The sequence below is a fragment of the Bubalus bubalis genome, chromosome 10 (genome assembly GCF_019923935.1).
Source record: "Bubalus bubalis isolate 160015118507 breed Murrah chromosome 10, NDDB_SH_1, whole genome shotgun sequence".
Taxonomy (NCBI): domain Eukaryota; kingdom Metazoa; phylum Chordata; class Mammalia; order Artiodactyla; family Bovidae; genus Bubalus; species Bubalus bubalis.
This window is the reverse complement of record NC_059166.1, coordinates 95,938,741-95,963,680: the sequence shown is the minus strand read 5'-3', so window position 1 is coordinate 95,963,680 and position 24,940 is coordinate 95,938,741. Positions and strand designations below refer to the sequence as shown.

The window sequence follows — 24,940 nt, the reverse complement described above, 5'->3', positions numbered from 1 at the left end:
CTCACAAGTGAGAATGTTGAGGTCCAGAGTTTTTGTGGCAAACTAAAAAGAAATTTCATTCATGAGCTTTGGAAATTAGGAAGTTGTGGGTGATTCTTGTGGAAGGGCAATTCAGGGCTGATGCTGGATGATAGGAAGGAAATGCGTGAGCTGGTCATAAATTGATAAACAGATTAACCTTTCAAGAAATTTGACAGTTGGAAAGAGAGAAAACAACCCAATGAGAACCAGTGCAAAAAAAGTCAATAAAAAGAAGGTTGATTGATTAGTTTGTTGGTTGAAGATAAATATTTTAACAGATTTGTAGGCTAGGAGGTTATGTTTATAAGCATATAGGAGCTAATTAAAGGGAGAGAGTATAGAGTTGACCAAATGTAAGTTCCAGAGTAGTTACTGTGCATCAAGCTTTTCACATAAATCATATTAATTTAACCTTTGCAACAATCCTACAGTGTAGGTGCTGTTGGTATCCTCATTTTTACAGTCAACGAAGCAGTGTGTGAACCTTTGTCTTAGCTCTATTATGTCAGCTCTGGAAAGGAGGAGGGTGTAGAGGAAGCTAAGGGTCCCATGGAATATGAAGAGTGTCAGTACTATTTGTGGTCTGTACCTCATCAGCAATGTTGAAGGCAAACTCATCTGATATAAGAGTTAGGAGGGAAATTGAGGCCTGAAAAGAATGAAAAAACTGAGGATTAGTCTATTAATGAGCAAAAAATACCATCTAAAAGCAGTGCAGTTATGGTAGTTGAGGAAGTGCACAAACTCTGGGGGCTTCCCTGCAGGCTCAGATGGTAAAGAATCTGCCTACAATGCAGGTGACTGGGGTTTGATCCCTGGGTCGGGAAGGACCCCTGGAGAAGGGTGTCAGGGTCCAGCCCCGGTCGATCCAGGGAATTCGAAGGGGAGACAGCTTCGGCAATCAGGATACGATAGAATTAAAGATATAAAGAGTGGCTAAATAGGGATAGCTCAGTGAAGAAATTCAGTGAAGAAAAGAGGCTGAATAACTTGGTTTACATGGAAAGCCAATAAAACTCCAAGACAAGGAGTTTGCATCACCTACGTAGGCCGCAGGCATCCTCCCATTCTCCTGAACGAGAGGAGACACTAAGGCCTCCCCAGTCAGATCTTAGAAGCCCAGGCAAAATTAGTAGGCTTAACAAGCCTCCATGCGCCAGATGGGAATTCAGCCAAAAGGTGAGAGAAAGAACGACATGGGGAGACCAAGCTTTGGTGAACAAGGCCCGCACTTTATTTTCCAAAGTAGTTTTTATACCTTAGGGAAGGGGTAGAGTCACACAAGGAGAGCAGTCCTTGATCCCTATCGAAGCCAGGCTTTCAAACTTATCATGTGCAAAAGTTTAGGTGATTTACATCATCTTCTGGCCAGGAGGCCTGTTAACATTTTATGACCCTTTCTTCAGAAAACTTATTTTTCTCTAAAGGTGATTATTCTAAAGTCAGGCGCCACCTTCTGAAAGCATTAGATAAAGTTGCATTCCTATAGGGCAAAAGTGTGGTGGGCTATAACAAAAAAAGAATTAACTCAAGAGTCCAAGGTTACAAACATTAAAGCTACTACTTACATTTCTATACACCAACTATATTAATCAATACACTGCCAGGGACACAGTAGGTAAGGGATATGGAAATTTAGCAGCAAACATTGGCCCAACAAGTGAAAAACCCTTCACCAATACAATTTCTAATCAATCTTTTAACTGCTCAAAGGAATCTGTATTTAGACAGTTTAGAACATCTCATGCCTCTCAAGGTTGGGAGGCTCTGAACAATCACAGTGGCCGGAAGAACCTGTTCAGGCAGGCTAGAGGACTTCCAAAGGAGTTTGTGAACTAAAACACTCTTGTCACACCCAGAAACTTTATTAACTGGAGCTGTAAGTTAACTCTTTCTCCGAGATAGGTGGTGGGGGACAGCCCCCCGTAAAGTCAGAGAGGTGTAGGTGAGAGTACAAAGCAGTAAAGTAGGCAGACTCTGGTTTTGGGGGTAGATGCTCTAGAATTTCCAGGGGGACTCCTGAGGCTCGATCCCACCTTTGTGTATGCCGAGCCTCCTTCCTCATGACCTTTGCCACAGGCAGAGATCCTCACGCTGGCTCCCAGGAGAAGGGAATGGCTATCCATTCCAGTATTCTTGCTTGGAGTATTCCATGGACAGAGGAGCCTGGCAGGTTACAGCTCATGGGTCCACAAAGACTGAGCGATTTTCACAAGCTCTGGAGTCAGTGTTAACCCCTCCTCCTTATTTAGTAACCATGAGACATTGGCCAAGTTATTTAGTGTCTCTAAAGCATCATATGCCTGGTGGGGGTAGTGATCATCTAACTACATGTTATTCTGTTTTATGCCTTTAGGAAAACCTCTATCCTGCTTTATTCTTCATTTTAGACTTCTAGACAATTCTCTGTATCTGGTTTTCTCCATGACTTAAAAGTGACTTGCCAAACTTAAAAAAATTTTGATGGGAATTGCACTGAGCATATTTATCAATTTGGAGAAGATTGACATTTACATGACATTGAAGCTCCCAATTCATGTACATATTTTCCATCTATTTATGTCTTGTTTCACTTCACTTCAGTCACTCAGTCATGTCCGACCCTTTGCAACCCCATGCATTGCAGCACACCGGATCTCCCTGTCTGTCACCAACTGCTGGAGTACACTCAAACTCATGTCCATCGAGTCGGTAATGCCACCCAGCCATCTCATCCTCTGTCATCCCCTTCTCCTCCTGCCTCCAATCCCTCCCAGCATCGGGGTCTTTTCCAATGAGTCAACTCTTCGCATGAGGTGGCCAAAGTACTGGAGTTTCAGCTTTAGCATCAGTCCTGCCAGTGAACACCCAGGGCTGATCTCCTTTAGAATGGACTGGTTGGATCTCCATGCAGTTCAAGGGACTCTCAAGAGTCTTCTCCAACACCACAGTTCAAAAGCATCAATTCTTCAGCACTCAGCTTTCTTTATAGTCCAACTCTCACATCCATACAAGATCACTGGAAAAACCATAGTCTTGACTAGAAGAACCTTTGTTGGCAAAGTAATGTCTCTGCTTTTGAATATGCTATCTAGGTTGGTCATAACTTTCCTTCCAAGGAGTAGGTATCTTTTAATTTCATGGCTGCAATCACCATCTGCAGTGATTTTGGAGCCCCCAAAAATAAAGTCTGGCACTGTTTCCACTGTTTCCACACCTATTTCCCATGAAGTGATGGGACCAGATGCCATGATCTTAGTTTTCTGAATGTTGAGCTTTAAGCCAACTTTTTCACTCTCCACTTTCACTTTCATCAAGAGGCTCTTTAATTACTCTTCACTTTCTGCCATAAGGGTGGTGTCATCTTCATATCTGAGGTTATTGAGATTTCTCCCGGCAATCTTGATTCCAGTTTGTGCTTCTTCCAGCCCAGCGTTTCTCATGATGTACTCTGCATAGAAGTTAAATAAACAGGGTGACAATATACAGCCTTGATGTACTCCTTTTCCTATTTGGAACCAGTCTGTTGTTCCATGTCCACTTCTAACTGTTGCTTCCTGACCTGCATATAGGTTTCTCAAGAGGCAGGTCAGGTGGTCTGGTATTCCCACTCTTAGAATTTTCCACAGTTCATTGTGGTCCACACAGTCAAAGGCTTTGGCATAGTCAATAAAGCAGAAATACATGTTTTTCTGGAACTGTCTTGCTTTTTCGAGGATTCAGTGGATGTTGGTAATTTGATCTCTGGTTCCTCTGCCTTTTCTAAAACCAGCTTGAACATTCTGAAGTTCACAGTTCACATATTGCTGAAGCCTGGCTTGGAGAATTTTGAGCATTTCTTTACTAGCCTGTGAGATGAGTGCAGTTTTGCAGTAGTTTGAGCATTCTTTGATCTCTGTTTGTTTCCAAGGCAAACCATTCATTATCACAGTAATCCAAGCCTATGCCCCAACCAGTAACACAGAAGAAGTTGAAGTTGAACGGTTCTATGAAGACCTACAAGACCTTTTAGAACTAACACCCAAAAAAGATGTCCTTTTCATTATAGGGGACAGGAATGCAAAAGTAGGAAGTCAAGAAACACCTGGGGTAACAGGCAAATTTGGCCTTGGAGTACAGAATGATGCAGGGCAAAGGCTAATAGAGTTTTGCCAGGAAAATGCACTAGTCATAGCAAACACCCTCCTCCAACAACACAAGAGAAGACTCTACACATGGATATCACCAGATGGTCAACCCCAAAATCAGATGGATTATATTCTTTGCACCCAAAGATGGAGAAGCTCTATACAGTTAGCAAAAACAAGACCAGGAGCTGACTGTGGCTCAGATCATAAACTCCTTATTTCCAAATTCAGACTTAAATTGAAGAAAGTAGGGAAAACACTAGACCATTCTGGTATGACCTAAATCAAATCTCTTATGAGTATTCAGTGGAAGTGAGAAATAGATTTAAGGGACAAGATCTGATAGAGAGAGTGCCTGATGAACTATGGACGGAGGTTCAGGACATTGTACAGGAGACAGGGATCAAGACCATCTCCATGGAAAAGAAATGCAAAAAAGGAAAATGGCTGTCTGGGGAGGCCTTACAAATAGCTGAGAAAAGAAGAAAAGTGAAAAGCAAAGGAGAAAAGGAAAGATATAAGCATCTGAATGCAGAGTTCCAAAGAATAGCAAGGAGAGATAAGAAAGCCTTCCTCAGCGATCAATGCAAAGAAATAGAGGAAAATAACAGAATGGGAAAGACTAGAGATCTCTTCAAGAAAATTAGAGATACCAAGGGAACATTTCTTGCAAAGATGGGCTCAATAAAGGACAGAAATGGTATGGACCTAACAGAAGCAGAAGATATTAAGAAGAGGTGGCTAGAATGCACAGGAGAACTGTACAGAAAAGATCTTCACGACTAAGATAATCACAATGGTGTGATCACTGACCTAGAGCCAGACATCTTGGAATGTGAAGTCAAGTGGGCCTTAGGAAGTAGCACTACGAACAAAGCTAGCAGAAGTGATGGAATTACAGTTGAGCTATTTCAAATCCTAAAAGATGATGCTGTGAAAGTGCTACACTCAATACGCCAGCAAATTTGGAAAACTCAGCAGTGGCCATAGGACTGGCAAAGGTCAGTTTTCATTCCAATCCCAAAGAAAGGCAATGCCAAAGAATGCTCAAACTACCGCACAATTGCCCTCACCTCACACACTAGTAATGTCTTGTTTTTTGTTCTTCTATTAAATGTTATAATTCTCTATAAACCTCCTGTACATTTTGCTAAATGTATTTGAGGTGTTTTATAGTTGTTAATATGAATAAGGAATTTTTCTTTCATCTGATAATATTTCCCTAGTGATTTTGGTTTTTGGTGCAATATCTTTTCTCAGCTTCTGAATGACTTAATCTGTTTTAGAAGTTTTTATTTTTTGGTTGCCCCTATTATCTCTCCTCACTCCTCACTTCTTTTTTTCTTTGCTGGCTTTGTTTTTCTTTCTCTCATGTTGGAAGATAACCTCAGCTATCTGATTCTCTGTCTCTGTATATTTATATATATAAAAGCAAGGTCCTCAAAAGTGACTTGAAGCTCTCTACTAGGGTAGATAGACTTTTTGAAAGGTTGTGTAGTATATTAATCAAGGATGAGCCAGAGTATGAAGACTTTTCCCCTTTGGGACTTTTCTGACCTGCTGGCAATTTGAGAGTAGAAATGAAGCAGAATTAGAGTGAGGAGCCAATAGTTAATGCATACATTTGTATCTGCCTTGTACCTCTAATGAAACTGGTGTCTGAGTTCAGAACCCAGCCACTGAATTTTCCAGAAACTAAACCTCACCGTGACTACACTAGGCTGCCCTGAGCTGGAAGGAAACAGTTTCAGCTCTTCTGCATGTAGATTTTTCAGCCAACCTGGCTCTTTTTCAGTCCCATGCAAAACTAGGTCCTCCTTCTGCTTCTGGAGGAGTAAAGTGTTATCTAAAAGCGTTAAACCCACAGAAGGTCTTCAGAGTGAATTGGCTCCATTACAATCGTAATTTCCACCCCCACTGTCTACCCCTAAGCACTTAGGATGTAACTCTCTGCCACTCTAAGTCAGTCACCCCTTCTTCCCTCAGCATCTTCTGAATGTCAGCACTCCTATCTACAGCCTATTCTCTTTTTTCCTGGGGCTTGAAACTTGGTCATTTCAACATGGCTTGGGAAGGAGAAGAGATATGAATCTTTCATGATTCATTATAAATTTTATATTACATTTTCCGGTAGACATTGTCGGTGCATTAGGAAGTTAGTTTTGAGTATTGATCTCACTGTACAATACAATTTTGTATGCTGATCTTATTTCCAGCCGCATTCTTGATTCTCCTTATTGTTTCCATTACTTTAAAAAAAATGGATCTTCTTGTGTTTTCTAGTAAGGAGATATATTTATAAAATAATGACAATATTATTTCTTCCTTTCATATTGCTTTCTCTTGTATTGTTTTGGTGAGGACCTCGTATAACAATTTAGAATAGTTGAGGTGATGTTGGCCATACTGCTTTTATTTGTGATGGGAATGCTTCTGATATTTCACTGTTAAATACAATTTTCATCATAAGTTTTGGAGAGATAACATTTATTAAGTACGAATGTTCTCCTTTATTCCTAATATATAATGAAGATATTTTAAGTGATAACCGGAATTTTATCAAATTCTTTCACATTTCTTGATATGATTACTTGTCTTCATTAATATTAATATAATAAATTATATTGAGGTCATTTTTAATATTGAAATCATCCTGTTTTAGTAAACACACTTTTACTTGATGGTGATTTATTATCTTTTTTCTGTATTTGTAGATTTTATCTTTTATTTAATACTTTCACATTTATGTAGAAAAGTGAAAGTATCAAAGCTTATAGTTTTCTTGTTCATTTTGGTGTCATTGTTATACCAGCCTTGTCAAATGAGTCAGGTACATCTAATCTTTTTATTTTTTTGACCTGGTAATATTTTATAAAATGCAGCTTATATATACATTTGTTAGAATTTGCCTGTAAAATTTTCTGCAATTTTTATCATTTTTGAAGATTTCTTTTATTACTTTTTATTAACTTTCCATTTTATCTAAGATTAATTTTTTATCTCTCAGTCCTATTGAGATCATTTATGTTTTCCTTGAAGAATGTCCATCTTACATAGGTTTTCAATTTTATATATACAGTGCCTGCTGTTCTTTTATGATAATTTAAAAAAGTTTTTATATTCTCAATGTTACTTATTTTTCATTCTCCTCTACCCTCAAAAAAAATCACAATAGCCAAAGATTTAGCTGCTTTATCAGCCTCTCAAATCAGCTTAGATTTTATGGATCAATTTTACTGTCTTTAAGAGTTTTCGTTTGTAATTTCTGCTTTTGCCTTTGTTAAATTCCTTCTGATTTCTTTAAGTGGCCTATATATTTTCATTTTGTATTGTTTTCTATCTAAGACTTTTGTAACCCTGAGTACTGTCATACCAAAATTGCACAAGTTTTTCTTTTGTTTTTCAGTTCTAAATAGTTTGTAATTTGGATATTAATTTCTCTTTAAATCCTTAGTTATTAAAAGTTTCCCCCCGAAGATGTACAGAATTTTAATGTTGATTTCTAAATTCATTGTACTATAGTTTGTGAAAATGTTCTATGTGTGATCAAACTTCTTAAGTTTATCTTATTCTCCTTTCTGTCCTAGGACTAGTTAACTTCTGTAAATATTCTATTTGTATTTTAAAGAATTGTACATGCTCTGTTTCTTATCTATAATATTTAAAAAAGATTAATCACTTTTATGATCATCATAGAATTCCATATTACTATTTTTCTCCACATTTTCCATGACTTTCTGAGAGCTATAGGTTGTCTTTCATTTTAAACTTAGTTTGACATTTATCCTTGCAGTTTTCTAAGTATTTTTGTATATTTGTTCCATATACTTTGGAAAATTTTTATGAGTTTCATAGAAATATGTTACTTTAGAAACTTCTTTATGGCTTGCTCCTTTTGTCCGTATGAAAACTCCTTCATCTCTTTTAATGCTGTTTTCAATATTAACATCGTGACATCTGATTTTTGCATATTAGCATTTGCTTAATATAGCTCTTTCATCTCTTTATTCTCAGTCTTCTTATGTCATTGCATTTGAGGTCTCTTATAAATTCATTACTGGATTTTTTTTATCTGGGATAAAAATTCTTAACTTTTAACTAGTGAATTTAAAGCTTTCCCACTTATTGTGATTTCTGTAATTGGAAATTTCTGTATCGTCATTTGATTTTTCTGTTTATTGTATTTTCTAGTTGTCCTTTTGCTTACCTTTAATTGGACTGATAAATTTTTCTTAGTTCTATTTTTCTACTATTTTGCAAATATATTATTTGTTTCTGCCTTTTGTGGTAACCTTAACATTATTAACATAGATGTTCAAACATCCTTTTCTAATCTAGAGTTAATCAGTATCTGAAATATTCCTGCAAATAAAATAAGACTGAGTTTATTTTTGAATATAAATTGAGTTTTATATCCAAGTGGCTATGTTATCAATATATATTTTATTGTTTAATAAGCATTTGTTTAGACTATTTTAATATTGATATTCATGAGACTAGCTTTTGTCTCATTCTGCACTTCTGGATTTCTTATTAATATTGGTTTATGTTCTCTAGCAATTCTTAAGGTAATAACTTCAAAGTTCCTTACCATTCTAAAAATGTCTTTATTTCTACCTCTCCTTGAATAATAGTTTTGCTATGTGTTGAATTCAACAAAGTTATTTTCCCATAAAATATTGAAGATAGTCTATTGTCTTCTTGTATCCTGGGTGGCTCACAAAGAGTCCAATGTCAGTTTGATTCTTATTCTTTTGTAAGTGATCTATCTTTTGATTCTGACAGCTTTTAAGATTTTCTCTTTATTCTTAATGTTCACAAATTTCATTGCAATATATCTTAGGGTGTGTGTACGTGTGTGTGTGTTAGCTATCTTTCAGCTAAAGAATCTTTAATGTTATTGAGAAATTTCCCCATAAGATTTCTTTAAATGCTCCATTTTCCCAGAATTCCCTTTTTCTCCCCTCTGAAAATACTTTTAAACAGATGTTGAACTTCTGTGCCATCCATATATCTTAAATCTCCTACTTTCCATGTCTTAATCTCTGCTCCTAATGGGTAGCTTTAACCCTGGTATTCATCCTACCTTCACTGACTTTTTGTTTTTCAGGCACTCCTTGTAGTAGCTAGTCTACCACTGTTTACATATTTTTCTTTCCAGTTATTTTATGAAACATTTTCTATCATTCCTATGGATTGGGGATGAAGAGTGTATGTGAAGTCTATAGGTATAAACCACCATCAGTTTGCCAATTTAAGTACCTTTTCAAGTTTTCTAATATTTGTCAGCAACACTCGTCATTTGTAGAAGGGGACCACACTGAGGTTTGGCGAGGAGTCGAAGAATTGACTGAAGAGCTGGAGGAGCTAGTGAGTCTTGTGTTCGGAGTGGTGAGCTGTGAACTCCCAGCTGTGGTGGAGCTTAGAGCAGACACGCACGCTGAATAAGAAGACAATGTGAGAGCAGAGGTCACCTTAGTGTGTCTGGGTAGGAAGAGGTGAGCAGATGGCACGATATCAACACTTACATAAAAGGAACGTCAACGTTTGACTTAAAAAGTGAAAAAATCCCAGTACTGCAGGATCCAAAGGATGGTTGATCTCTATGGGTTACTGAGATGGGACTTAGGTTCTACCAGAAAAGAAATTAAAAAATCCTGAACACCAAACTTAGAATAGCCACTTTGTGGAAACTGATGTGCAAACAAATGTGCAAATAACAGACTTTACTTGAAGACTGCTGTTTATAAAAGTTGTATTTTAAAAGACAACTTAGCGAATGTATCAGTAGAAAGATCAATGTGTGTTTCATGAAGTGCAGTATCTGACTTTATACTGACCCTTCATATGATAATGAAGCAGAATGTAGCTCCTTCTCTCTCCCAGCATCATAGGTTTTTGCTGCACGCTTGACTTTAGACCTCTCAGTTCACATATACACTTTGCTTAGGTTGAGACAGCTTAACTCCATACTTGGAGCACTTTTTAGTCATTTATGAATATTCACCTGACCATAGTAGAATACGTCCACCCATAGGGTCTTACTTCTCCTGTTACCATTTATTCCCCCTACATGTTGTGGCCATATCTTTGTCCAGAGAGACATGAATTATTAAAATATGAATGTCAATAGCCCCAAATTATTTTTATTATTAGTATGTCAATTTGTATCAGAATTAAAGGAAGTCCCAAAGTAATAAACATAATATAGAGATAGCAAATTAAAAGTCTCTATATTGAGATATTGAGTATTTTATTATTTCTTACAAAATTTCCATGCATCTAGCACTTAGCCTTTAAATAATTCAGCATTTTACATTGTTTTAGATAACCATGTATTGATAGTTTATAAATCAATAAACACAAGCTACTGAGGTGAGACAAAAGGATGGAAAGAAATGACAGGTGAATTAGAACATGTAACTAGTTCAGGAATGGAAAAAAGTTATCTTTGAAGTTCAAATCTGCAAGAGACTGCAGATCAGGAATGAGCAAAGTAATCAGCCTGCAGATGTTTAAACTTCAACTTGGGAAAAGTCTCAGTGTCTCAAATACAGAAAGAATCAGAGTTGGGTAAATCTCCTACATTCTGGCTGAAACAGGAGTAAACTGATGAGGAAGAGGATGCTGGAAATCCATGACTTTCTCAGACTGAAAATTATTAGTTTTATAAGAATAAACTTAAGCACCAAGTATATTTAAGTACCACGTGAGATAAGGAACCCCAAGCTGAAAACTGATAAGACCCTTTTTTTGTTCTACTTAAAATAATGACTATGGTTGTAATCGGTTAAGCACTTGCTGAGTGCCTACTATAGTCCTACTCAGCATCTGTATATTATCCCTCTATTATCCCTCCTCATTAAAACAACCTGATGAGATAAACACGATCAAGGTCTTTCTGTAGGATAAGAAGGACTGAACATTTGGTGAATTTTGAAAGAATTAAAAATATGAATAATTTGGGCTAAGGTATTAAAGACAGTGGATCAGAGTGGAGGGAGAAGGGTGGGATTGTATTAATACTTTTAATTCTTTGTTAGGAGTTTTTAGTGATCTTTTTTGTAGCTCCATGTTTTCCTTTTTTCAATTTTTGGAACTAACCAAGACTGAAACTGACAAAGGAAAGTTTACAAAGACTTGCATTTTAACAAGATTTACACAAAGAAATTATACCAGTAATGAAGTAAGTAGCAGCCTTTACCCAAATGAAGCTGCTCGTCTTTGCAGAGGAGTCATAAGTAACTAATGGTGACACATTTAATTGATTAAGTTATACAAAGAAGCATATCTATGAAATCATGGCTGTGTACTGCCAGTGACTAGTTTTTCAAAATGATTTGATTATGACATACCTTATAATATAATAACACAGAGCAATGTATAATAACACAGAGCAATGTGTTAGTAAGTATCTTCCCAGGTGGTGCAATGGTAGAAGCCACCTGCCAAGGCAGGAGACGCAAAGAGGCAGAGGTTTGATCCCTGGGTCGGGAAGATCCCCTAGAGAAGGAAATGGCAACCCAGTCCAGTATTCTTGTCTGGAAAATTTCATGGATAGAGGAGCCTAGTGGGCTTCCTATATATATATCTCATTAACCCTCCACCCCTTTGGAGAAGGCAATGGCACCTCACTCCAGTACTCTTGCCTGGAAAATCCCATGGATGGAGGAGCCTGGTAGGCTGCAGTCCACGGGGTCGCAAAGAGTCGGGCATGACTGAGCGACTTCACTTTCATGCATTGGAAAAGGAAATGGCAACCTACTCCAGTGTTCTTGCCTAGAGAATCCCAGGGACAGCGGAGCCTGGTGGGCTGCTGTCTATGGGGTCACACAGAGTTGGACACGACTGAAGTGACTTAGCAGCAGTGGGCTACAGTCCATGGCAATGCAAAGAGTTGGACGTGACTGACGACTGTGTACACACACAATGTATTAAGTACTTTAAAATACATATGTTATTTTCATTGTAGGCTATTAGCGAAACCTCCTTTTGTACTTTGCTCTTATACTTTGAATATCACATTGTATAAAAGCAAAGTAATTTTTTTCTTTAGAGAGACTGGTGATATAATCTGAACATCAGCAGATAAAACAGCAAAGCATTATTGGTTTAAAAGAAGGGATGAACAGTGTAGCCAAAAGAATTATGCAAGATGTCTGTAACTTATATTAAACCAAAGAAAGGACCATTCCCATAATTATGATTCAAGAAAAAAAATCAAGGAAAGTAGTAACTTTAATCTCCCTTGAGTTTAAATTTACATTCAGGCTTCTTCTCATAAAAAATTGAGCACACAAATGACATTAGAACTTTTATTCTGAAAGATACTGTACAGCTTAGAGAGTCCAGGGTTTCTAATTTCTGTAAACAATTACTCTGTCACAAAGAAGAAGTAGATATTTGAAGTAAAAGCAATGAGTTGGAGATTAACAACCCTCTGAAAGACACATGATCCCCCCCATGTTGAGTTGAGTCTTTTCTGTTTCCACAGAGCATCTGTACGACCACCACAGCATTTCTGCACTTTTTCTTCCTGGCTTCATTCTGTTGGGTTTTGACTGAAGCGTGGCAATCATATATGGCTGTAACTGGAAAAATTAGAACACGGCTTATAAGGAAACGCTTTTTGTGCCTTGGATGGGGTAAGCATATTGCTGTTCCCTTTCATGCTCTTGTTAAAATGACTTTGAACACTGCTGTAATGAATGAAGTTGGAAGCTGTGATTATCCCCAGGCTACTTTTCTTTGTGTCTAATTTAGTATGTCGAAGTGGAAATATAGGATGTTAGTCATATTGGAACATTCTTTGAGGTTGTGGAGCTTTAAAAAGAGTGAATACTGGATGGCCACATAGCTGGTCAGTTGGTAATCAATAGTGCCCACATGGCAGTAAATGAGATGTAAGGTATATACAGGCAAGAAATCAAAAGTATTCTCTACTATAGGTTCTGAAAATGCAAAATGTCTTAAGAAGTCCAGTGCAGTGCAAAGTTCAGAAAGCTTTAAAGAGTCCATTTCAAGAGAGCTATTCATGACGCAAGAGAAAGTCATCTAGACCATGAATGAAACCACATGGATAGTCCATGGAGTTCTCAAAGGAAACACAAAAATTGCTGACAGGCTAAGAATGAATTAATTTTTCATTAGAAAAAGTTCCTCTCACAGTGCTGTATGAAATGGGAATCTGGAGGACCTATACATTTCAAAGGGCCAATTCTAAAGTTTAACTGAAATTAATGAATTCATTTAGTTTAATTAGAATTAATTAATTAAAGAACTAGTTTTAGAAAAAGCTCAGGATTTTTTCATGTTTGCCTTTGAGTTTCAAAAGACTTGCACTAAAAATAAATGAGGAAATTTGGACCAAAGATATAACAAATGAATGCTAGAGGTAGCCTAAAGAATCACAAATAAGTGGACTTATTACCATGTCAGAATAATCCATGCTATAAAAACACAAGACCAAGAGCACCAAGGTTATCCATCAGATTTCAGCCAAGGGCTGTTGTGTCTGCACAGGCAAGTGGGAAAGCCATTAAGAAGAGACTGGAGAATGCAATATTCTTACACTGTGTTACAATTTTTGTCTGAATTTCATGATAAAGACCATCTAAAGCTGGAATGGTATTGAATCAGGCTTTGACTAGATCCAAGAACTACAGTATGTAGGGAAATGAAGACTTCCCTTGAAGTATAAAGAATAGCAATTTACAGGAATCTTAGCTAAATTATTTAACATCATTACCAAAGGTGATCTTGAGGAGAAGGGTGTACAGCTTTACAGGGTCTCCAGGTTTACAGCTAATATTAAACTATTCAGGGTAGTGAAAAAGCTAAACCAATGGTTCTAGACTGTGAGGAAGTCTGAGAGTGGGCAGAATAGTGGCATATGAGTTTCATGATGGCAGAGTGCAACATAATAATTTAGAAAAAAGTTAATCTAAATTATATGGAATGAAGACTGTTAGCTTTTCAGCTTAGGACCCAGAAGAGGATATTTTTTCTGACAAACTTGGTCCAGTCCATCAAAAAAGTCAACTATATTGAAAAGAAGAAGGACAAGAAGGAAGAAAAGAAAAAGGGAAGAGGAGATATTTTACATATGTGTGTGTGCACATGTATAAATATACATACACACATATATACTTTATATATTACATATTACATATATATATATATATATGCACACACACAGACCAGTAATTGTTTTAAAAAAATGTTGTGTCCCTTGGAGTTCCCATAATTTAAACCTCGTGAAGGGGTATGGTATCATGTGAAAATTTCCAGAAGAAAATAGCCAGAATAAGGAAAAATGATAGGAGGGAAAATGATGAGTGGAGGGGACACAGGTAGATGATCAGAAGATGAACTTTTCAATCGGAAAAAAACAAGCATGGGCTTCCTGAAAAAAAAGCATGGTCTTCTAGAACTTAAAAAAAAAGTTAGCAACTTAGGTCAGACTGAATCCCACTCACCAAACACAGGGAGTTTCTGTTGAACTTGAGCAAGGTAAGCATGATTCGTAGAAGCATAAAGGAAAAGATGCCGGGTCAGAGTTGCTGCAGGGATGCTGGCACTTGAATGCCAAGAGGGACTAAGGCATGGAGTGTTACCTACCTAGAGGTTCATGAAGAAAAATTGGCATGAATCTCTGACCTTCATTCAGGATTGTGAAAAGAGGATGAGTAGGAAGCCTAAAGATCTCAGGGCCTTTAACCTTGTTCCTACATTCTTGTTAGTATAAGTAAATCATAAAGAGTTAAATGAGGAGATATATTTTTTCTGTCTTATTATAAGTACAGCTTGATGTGGATCAATATGAGGTCAACTGTACATTCCACTTCTGTGATATTCCATCACCCCAGAACATCCATTGTTTTTTGTTTTTGTTTTTGTTTTGCCTTTCTGATTTTATAACTATAAATTCCTTTATAGGAATGTAAACCCCTAGGGAAAAAATAACTTAAAAAGATATACTAAATCTCTGTTATGAGTTTCTTTTAAATCCATGTCAAATGCAGTGGTAACCTAGCAACATCAGAGAAATGCACTGACTTAAAAACCCAGCTATCACGCTCATATTTTTGTACTTGGAAAAAATTTTATAATACTTTATGAAGTGATCCATCCATAGGCAGTTCCTCCAGTTTTGGTGTTCCGGGTCTGTCCTGGCTTCGCTTGAGCCTGTGTGCACAGTGGCGGAAGCCAAATGTGAAATGTGGCAATGCTTTTCTTGCAGGTTTACCAGCGTTAGTGGTGGCCACATCCGTAGGCTTCACCAGGACAAAAGGATATGGCACTGATCACTAGTAAGTCCGTCCACGGTGATAAATCCTATTTATAATTAAGTAAACTGTCAAATATGCTTCATTAGTCTTGGCTGGCACTGCTGATGACTTGTACTCTGTCACTGAGTCATTAACGGTGGTTGAAGTCACATTACGAGGAATGATGTAAGGTGTCTTAAATGCACAAAAGTTCAGCATTAAATGCTGCAGGGCTGTTCAGAATTCTTTTAATTTCCCATTTCTTTGGAACACCAGAGTCTTAATTTCTTTCTTTCTTTGAAATTAATTTTTGTTGGAATATAGCTGATTTACAATGTTCTGTTAGTTTCTGCTGTACAGCAAGTGAATCAGTTATATATATATATACATTTCCACTCTTTTTTTAGATTGTATTCCCATATAGGTCATTCCAGTATTAATGGTTAAGTAGAATCATAATTTGTAAAATATTTCTATATTTACATTGCATGTTCCATCTCAGATGCATTTTTAAAGACCTGGATAAATCTTGACACGTTTACATTTTAAAATAGGACTCTGATCTGAGCTTCTGATTTCACAGATAATATATACTGGCAGCAACCATATTTTGTCATGTTACTTCAAGTTTTGTTGCTGTATTAGGGAGATATGTATTCAAATTCAAAGGCCAGGGGATCAGTAGCCCCCATTATAGAATGCCTGGGCTACAGAAGAAACTAGAAAGGAGTAAAAGGGGGATGTGGTACCAGCCTACCCTAATCAGACCTGTAAAACTAAGAACATTCTGTGGGAGAATTTGTCAAGTTTATATTTAATATTTCAAATGTAAAGCAGTGCAGTCTCATATTTTGCTTCATCTGCTCTTTAAAGTAGAGGAGACAGCTGAGAAATGGGGAGAAGGATGGCATCTTGTTAGAAGTGTAAGTCTTAAAAGGAGGTGTCCTATTTAATTGTCTTCAGGTTTGAGATAGGAATTGGGGCTTATTAGGCCCTTGGTGGGTTCATCTAAGTGGAAAGTGTGCCAAGAGACACCACTGGACCTGCCATCCCAAGGAAACTTCCAAAGAATTGCAAGAACTCACATCATCAGAGCGCTTGTTTTTCTCATACAACCTACAGGATGAACTGATTAGCGTATGCTGTAGAGCTGTCTTCCTATAGCACCGTTGCCTTTAATCTGTTATTTTTCAAAATAGCATGACTCTTTTTGAAAGCCACTGTGGTGGGGATATGGAAAGAAGTAGGATTATAGATGGCACAGTTCCAGCTCTCAAAGAGTGTATGATTGAAAATGAATGCAGTACAAGCAGGAGAGTACCAATTTGAAGATGAATTTACACAAAACTGCAGGAGAAGTTCAGTGGCAGTCCTGGAGATGCCAAACTGAAGTGTTCTATCATACCTAAGGCCTTTTCCTCCAGGTGTTTTGTTTTAAAAATAGACATTAAATTGTTGATCTCAAAGTGGGAAAGTAGAATTTTATCAATTGCTGTTATGACCAAGGAGCAATAACTAGATGCAGACTTTGAAAGCACACACACACACACACACACACACACTGATTTACATGGTAGCATGCACTATTAAATGTATATAATCCTGTGAGTTATCAAATGCATGAATCATGTAACCACCACCACAGCCAATATAAAAAAGTTCTTAGAAGAGGAGAGAAGAGTATTGTTAAGTGTTCTTTTTAATAAGATTATTTATTTTGTCTGTGCTGGGTCTTTGTTGCTGCACGGGCTTTTCTCTGGTGGTGGTAAGCAGGAGCTCATCTCGAGTTGTGGTGCTTCTCACTGAGAGGCTTCTCTTGTTCTGTAACATGGGCTCTAGGGAGCAATGGCTTCAGTAGTTTCAGCATGTGGGGTCACTAGTTGCAGCGCCCGGGCTCTTGAGGACAGGCTTGATAGTGGTGGCCAACAGGCTTGGTGGCACTGTGGCCTGTGCGATCTTCCTGGGTCAGGGATCGAACCTGTGTCTCCTGCGTTGGCAGGTGGACTCTTTACCACTGAGCCATAAAGGAAGCCCCAGGTATTGTTGATTGTTGTTCATTTTGGAGGTAGCATGCTGATTCAGGGGACTGAGAACTAATATGAAAGGGTCAGAGGTCAAGGAGAAGTGCATGAAGTGGTAGACATGACTCTGCATCCGGAAGACCTCTTGACAGTCCTTTGCTGAGACAGAATGAGCATTTGTACCTAAATGGTTACTGTCTTTGTCCATGAAACCTGCAACTCTTGGGGAATCTATTAATTGAAACAAACACAGCTATACTTATTTTCATTCAAAAGCTTATCTTTAGTGATTTTTTAGCAGTCTGGGAAAAAGTTAAATTGGAAGAAAGAAAAAAAAAAAAAAACATACAAAATGTAGATTATCTGTTCCCTGCAATGATGGCTTTTAAACCAATATCTTCCACTATCTCAATGGCCTCAAGGAAGAACAGGTAAATGGCACATATAAGTCTCTAAAAACACACTGTTCCTGCTTTAGAGTATACTTGAAAAATTCCATAATGGATATAAAGCAGCATTTTGCATAACTTAATAGTTACATTTGTACTGAAAGTCACTGTAAAAATCTCACTGCAACAGTAATTTGTCTAAAATGTTTTAACTGCCTGACAGTAAAACCTCATAATCAAAAGTTTCTTGTCTGTGAGAGGTATGTGGTATTTGCTACTCACGAAGTGTGCTAATTTTAGCTTTTTTCAGTATCTTCCATGTATTTTTTAAAAAAACTATGAACCTTTGAAGTATGCCAGAATTCCAAGACTAAGCACATAGTCCAAACTATTTGTGTCACACGTTAGTGATGTAATACGTGTCACTAATTGGTGTTAGTTTTTATCTGATGTTCTTTCCAGTTGCTGGCTGTCTCTTGAAGGAGGTCTGCTCTACGCCTTTGTGGGACCTGCAGCCGCTGTTGTCCTGGTAAACACCGAAATCAGCTTAATTGTTTTTCTTAACAAAGAAAGTCTACTTTGCTTCCATTAGAGTGACAGTTTTGTATTGATTGTGCAGAAATTTTAAAGTTTGATGAATCGTTACTTAAATTTTAATGTTGATGTCTACCCAGCGCTTTATCACACTAAAATATTCTTATTTTGAAGCCTGAAGAATATTAAGCATGAGAGTATGGGATTTCTCTTTCAGGAATTTCACATTTGTGAAGAAGTTTGAGTAAGTTTTGGTAAATTCTTCCTTGTTAACATATAGAATTTCCTCATTTTTTATTATTTCACCTTTACACTATTAAACCTTTATACTTTTATAATATGATCTACATAATTATTCAGATCTCTTAATTTGGTGTCTGGGGCTAACACCAAATATCAACAAGAAAATGTATGTTCATGTGTCAAAGTTTCTCCTCCTCACTGCTGCAGATGTTTTGAACTGGACATTTCTTTGTTGTGGGGCTGTCCTGTGTATTTATCAGCACCACTGGCATCTACCTGCTAAATAGCAATGGTACCCTTCAAGTTGTAATAATCAGAAAATGTCTCCAGAGATTTTGCAATGTTCACTGAGGGTACAAATCACCCCCCTCTAGTTGAGAACCCCTACCATATTTATGCATGAAGTTTTACAAATTTTTCTTTTTTGAATCACAAAATAATTCCTTTGCATGTTTATTTATAGGAGCATGAAAATTTTCCACAAACTTGCCTTTCCTCTGTGTCTCTGAATTTATTGATTACAGATCTTTCTTATGTAATAAATCTTTGAAAAATGTCAGAGAAAAAAGAAACAATCTGAATTAAATACAAAGATGCATTTCACTGTACAATCAGATTTCTAACTGAAAAGTTACCTTTTCGATTCTTGGACGAATCATTCAATAAGTTGGAAGCTGGAGATATCTTTCTTAATAGCTCTATGTGGTTTTCTTTCTTTAAAGTTTGTTCTTCCTCCTCTACATTATAAAAGGGAGCAGAAACTGTTGGTGATTTACAAGAAAATCTAGGCATGAGTGTTAGAAGAACATAGGAAAACTAAAACTATCAGACATAGTTCTATCCACTGCATTGAATTTTTATTTAATCAACTGAATTATTTCCCTAGGCTTCTAGATTAATATACATATAACCCTAAAGTGAAGAAACAATGAGTATGTGTGTAATTGAAAGACAAAAGGTCTTTGGAGTGGTGATGAATTCTCTCATGTTTAAACTGTAGATTAATAGAATCCACAGAACACAGTTTTTTAGTTCAAATACAGATATACGAAGATGAGTCAGTCTTTTGCTTGATCAAATGGTATCTTGTTAAGCTATGAAGAGTAGCCCTTTCTAAGTCTTTACCTAACAGTTTCTTTGGATCTTCTTTACACCAGTAATTGAGCAGACTCTAGCTTTATATTCCATCTGCTCGAAGTATATTGGAGGAGTAGAAGTTTCTTTTTTATCAACCAGTCATCCTGCTTCATTTAAAACAGATTTTTCGCAAGCTCCTAGTTGCAATGTACAGGCTTCACCATTTGCAGTGGGTGTCGCACCAAGATTCTTTTGACCGTGGAGGGTAAGGAACAGGAAGGCAAAAAGGAGAAAATATTTTTCCTTGATTATCTTGGTTTCAGCATTGTACTGGATTCCTTTATCAGGAAGTGCCAGTAGGTTAGAGAACCCAGCGCACTTATAATAAAGCCGCTATAACTAGACCGCAGCTCTCTCTGCAGCATTTTACAATTTGACTTGAGAAAGATGAATATGTCTGATTTCATCTCAGCTGTGTTATGCAAGAGACCTTTTAAATGGATAGAAGAGTCTTAGAGATGCTGAGACTGGTTCAATAGAGCACATTATAAAAATTAGTGTAAGTGTCCATCTGAAAGGTTGCTGGTGAATTGAATAGGCTTTCCCCTTTGTCCAGAAAAGCAAGGTGCATTAAAATGCCCCCAGTCTCATGGGAGAAAACAGTTGCACAGCACGAAGGATAGAGGCATTCTGTTCTCCCAGTGGCGGGCAATGACAAACCTTAGCACCTCTGTCTGGCAGGACTCACCCTGGCTGCACGTTGCAAGACATAGCCTTCTGATACCCAGACACAGTGTAAAGCTCATTAGTCCATTTGTTTTACTCAAGGATGAGTCAGAGAGAAGAATGCTAAATTGGCATAATATGGCAGTTTAAAAGTTAGTCTGTGCGATATTAATTTCCTCAGCGTTAACTGCAAAGCATGGACAGTAATGGGCTGAATGTACTTTAGAACATTAAAGTAACCCACCTAGCCAACTCACGAGAATCCTTTAAGAGATGGACACTAGCACTACTGGTAAATTGCCCTATTTTCCTGTATGCACTTATGAAATATTTGAGAAGGGCTTCCTGTCACTACCATTGTGAGTACATAATTCTGCCAAGGTTGTGAATGGATAAAAGTGGGTTCTTGAGAAAAATCAGGGACCTGATTCCCTTCAACCTTTGTTTCTGTCTGACAGGTCAACATGGTGATTGGCATTTTGGTATTTAATAAACTTGTTTCAAGAGATGGGATCCTAGATAAAAAGCTCAAACACAGAGCCGGGTAAGCTGCAATTGGTGGATTTTGAAGGGTCTTTACAGCACGTCCCACACACCAGTCCCAGATCACCGCCTGCATTTGACTGGGCCTTGGATTTTGTTCTTGAAAAACTGGTGTGTATGGTGGACTATGCCATTCGAGCTTCCAATGGGCTATTCTTAAGAGGTGTCAGCAAAATCTGAAAATAATTAAAAAGTCCATTAAGAAAATCTGGATTTGTTTGTGTGTATTGCCTGTTTGTAAGATAAGATTAAATATTAAGGCTAGACTTGAAATAATTGTTCTTGGGTGAGAGTTTCAAAGACCTCCTAGTTTTAGTCACAAAGGACAGGAGGGTAGATTGAACCTAATTTCAGTATGGGGCACGACAGAATAAGGACAAGCAAACCTTAGTAGGGCAAAAATATTGCATTTTATTTGTTCATTGTATATATCAGAAAAATTCTTCACTCAAAATAATCAGGAAACACTATTCTTATCATACATTCATTTTTATGATGTTTTCACTATAACTTGCTAGAAAGTTACTCATAATTTTCACTTGCACATTTTAACCACTTATAAAATTTTGCAAAGTATCTCCTTTAATTTTACTGTTATTATAATATCACCATATCTAATGACTTAATAACATTTCATAGGCAGGTTGATAGCAGCTTTTTAAAGTTATATCATTAACTCATAAATTTGTAAAACCTTGAATGAAATAGTAATGTCTTTGAATTTCCCTTTGTATCTTTTCTTATAAAATGTTTATAGCTTTCTCCTTTCTGTTTAACTGTACTCCCATTCAAAGCTTACCCCAGATGTTCTCATTTCTTTAATCATCTATGGTATCCTTAATGGTCATAGTATTTTATCACTGGCTGGTGGGAATTTTAAGTCATTTGTGTGTTTATAATCTATGTAGTAATAGACAAGATAGGCTGGGCATTTTTCCCCTATTAAAAGATGAGGTTTAATGGCTTTCAGTGTGAAGTTGGATATCATTCAAATCAAACATTAGAACTGCAATGATGTAATAAACACATAATTGGTGGTTCCTTTCTGAGGGGGAATCACTTCCCATCTGGAGACCTCTTTCACTTCAGATAAGTCTCTTAAAGCAACTTTAAACAGGCAGACTTGAGCTTGGATAGACACTGAGCTTCCTATGCCATTTAAATTTGAAACTTTCACACTATTAATCGATAGTCTGATGTATGGTTAGAATTGGAGCAACAGCTACTTCAGTTATTTCTGCCTAGGTTAATCATGTTAGAATAAATTGTTCATACTGGGTACTGGATATAGAAACTCATTTCTGCCACTAGTCGTGTAAAGTTGTATAATTACTTGCTGAAATTGAGGGTGGAGTGGGTTAGTGGTTAAGATAAAGCTTGGAGGTAAAAGAGAAAAACATGCTCAGTATTTAGCTCTGCAATTTCTTAGCTTTGTGTGTCTTTAGGCATGTTATTTCATCTTTCTGCAGCTCAATCTTCTTACCTATAAAATGGGGTAATAACTCTTGCCTCACAATAAGAGTATATGGGGAAAAAAAGTGTGTAAAGCATTCACTAGAGTATCTAGCAAATAGCAAGCAAGCATTCACTAGAGTATCTAGCAAGTAGCAAGCAAGCACTCTCTCAGCATTGGTGACTCTTGTTATGATGGGTGAGATGAAGAAGCCAAGCTGGACAGCTTGTTTGCAAAGGACCCTGAACTTCTGTCAAGCAAGCACCCATGGTTCCACCATTCATGACACTGAGGTCAGAAAAAGAGATGAGATTATCAGAATAAGCATAATGCTAAGGATTTATTAAAGTCAGTCAGTATTGTTTTTCTCATTTGATTGTTTTATATGTAATATGCAGTTTGATTCATGTAACTCTTTGTAAGGCAGAACATAGGTTTAGGAGAAATGACATTATCCTTATGAATATAGAAATTATCCATTTCAGTCTACATATTATTAATTTTAAAATACCTGTTTCTAAAAATGTCATAGAAGTTGCATCTGTTTTACTGGGAAAAACAGTTTTTTTTTTCCTTGTTCAAAGGCCACTACTGGAGAAATACAAATAAAGTTAATACAATTTAAAGCAGCAGAATGTTGGCTGTCCACAGCAGAAAAAGACTATTAATAAATTAATGATTCTTAATTTTTTTATAATAGAAAATGCTATTTTAGCTTAAAGATTGAAATTTGCTCTCTATTCCAATGTGTGACTGAATGAATTTTTCATATCTGAACATTTGCAGCTAATTTTTAGTTCCCAGAGAAGCAGTGAGACCAATAACACAGACTTCAGTGAAGAACAGATAATCCGAATTATCTAAAGAAACATTAGTAAAGAAGCTAACTGATTAATTTAATTGATACTCTAATTGTAAATATAGACCATTTCAGGTTATTAGAATATATACGCATATGTATATATACATATATATATATATACACACCAGTGTTTCCTTTGAAACATTATAATTTGGAATCAAATATAGTACCAACATATTCTATTATATCAACATATTCCTCCTCCCATTTTACCTACTTCTTAATCTCCTTTCTTCTTTTCATCATCAGTTATTAGAAACTGACAAGCAAATAGTTTATGCTCAATAAAGATTAATAAAAGAATGGGTGAATGCATATTAAAACAATAATACAATAATTTGACAAGTTTTGTAATACCCAAACTAGAATAACGTTTTCTAATACATAAAGTATAGTTAGTTACCAAGGGGGAATTTATTGCAAATATCAACATATCGTGTATAAAGTGAAATTTGGAAAAGAGTGAAAATAAGATAAAATGACGTGTCTTTTTAGAACATCTCAAATAAGATATTTCATTTTCTTCTTTTTTCCTGCAATGAAACTTTCTTATCTACTATTATGAAGTATATAATGTGAAGAATATTGGTATAGGCATTCTTCTGGGAGCATATGCAAACACACTGGCCACTGAAACATTCATGAGCCAAACTGCGTAGATTGTTATTAGTTATTATTTGGAAAAGTCTGGATACTTGTGGCTAGTACCTTTGCCCTAAGTTGAATCAGTAAAGTGAATAGTTTAGAATCATATTCTCTACCCACACATCTAACTCAGAGTTTTGATCTTTCTCATGGGGTCTACTGATTAATCTGCTTACTTAATAAACTTCAGATTTATCATCTTATCAAAGTTCAATTCACCAATGAAGGCACCTCTTTAAAAGAAACCAGACATTCTAAATTATGAGGCCCTTGTCACTTTCTCTGTTCTACCATTTTTAGTTTAAATATGGTCCACCACAATATTAGTTTTTTAAAAAACCACTGGGAAAACCTGATCAATTCAGTTCAGTCCAACTCTTTGTGATCCCATGGACTGCAGCATACCAGGCCTCCCTGTCCATCACCAACTTCTGGAATTTACTCAAACTCATGTCCATTGAGTCAGTGATGCCATCCAACCATCTCATCCTCTGTCGTCCCCTTCTCCTCCTGTCTTCAATCTTTCCCAGCATCACGGTCTTTTCAAATGAGTCAGTTCTTCACATCAGGTGGCCAACATATTAGACTTTCAGCTTCTACATCAGTCCTTCTAATGAATATTCAGGACTGATTTCCTTTAGGATGGACTGGTTGCTCTCCTTGCAGTCCAAGGGACTCTCAAGAGTCTTCTCCAACACCACAGTTCAAAAGCATCAATTCTTTGGCGCTCAGCTTTCTTTATAGTGCAACTCTCATATCCATACATGACTACTGAAAAAACAAAAACTTTGACTAGATGGACCTTTGTTGGCAAAGTAATGTCTCTGTTTTTAATATACTGTCTGCTGCTGCTGCTAAGTCGCTTCAGTCGTGTCCGACTCTGTGAGACCCCATAGACAGCAGCCCATCAGGCTCCTCCGTCCTTGGGATTCTCCAGGCAAGAACACTGGAGTGGGATGCTATTTCCTTCTCCAATGCATGAAAGTGAAAAGTGAAAGTGAAGTCACTCAGTCATGTACAACTCTTAACGACCCCATGGATTGCAGCCCA

At 36.9% G+C, this 24,940-nt stretch overlaps 1 protein-coding gene across 3 annotated transcripts in view; it reads left to right on the top strand.

Annotated features, from left to right (window-relative positions):
* ADGRB3 (adhesion G protein-coupled receptor B3) overlaps positions 1-24,940 on the top strand; it is an 884,190-nt gene that overhangs the window by 805,406 nt on the left and 53,844 nt on the right. For all 3 annotated transcript variants that reach the window (XM_044924546.2, XM_006078271.4, XM_006078270.4), the window contains exons 21-24: positions 12,622-12,772; positions 15,370-15,439; positions 18,270-18,336; positions 20,846-20,931. In XM_044924546.2, coding sequence (XP_044780481.2) covers positions 12,622-12,772; positions 15,370-15,439; positions 18,270-18,336; positions 20,846-20,931 — 374 coding nt within the window. The remainder of the gene's footprint in view (positions 1-12,621; positions 12,773-15,369; positions 15,440-18,269; positions 18,337-20,845; positions 20,932-24,940) is intronic.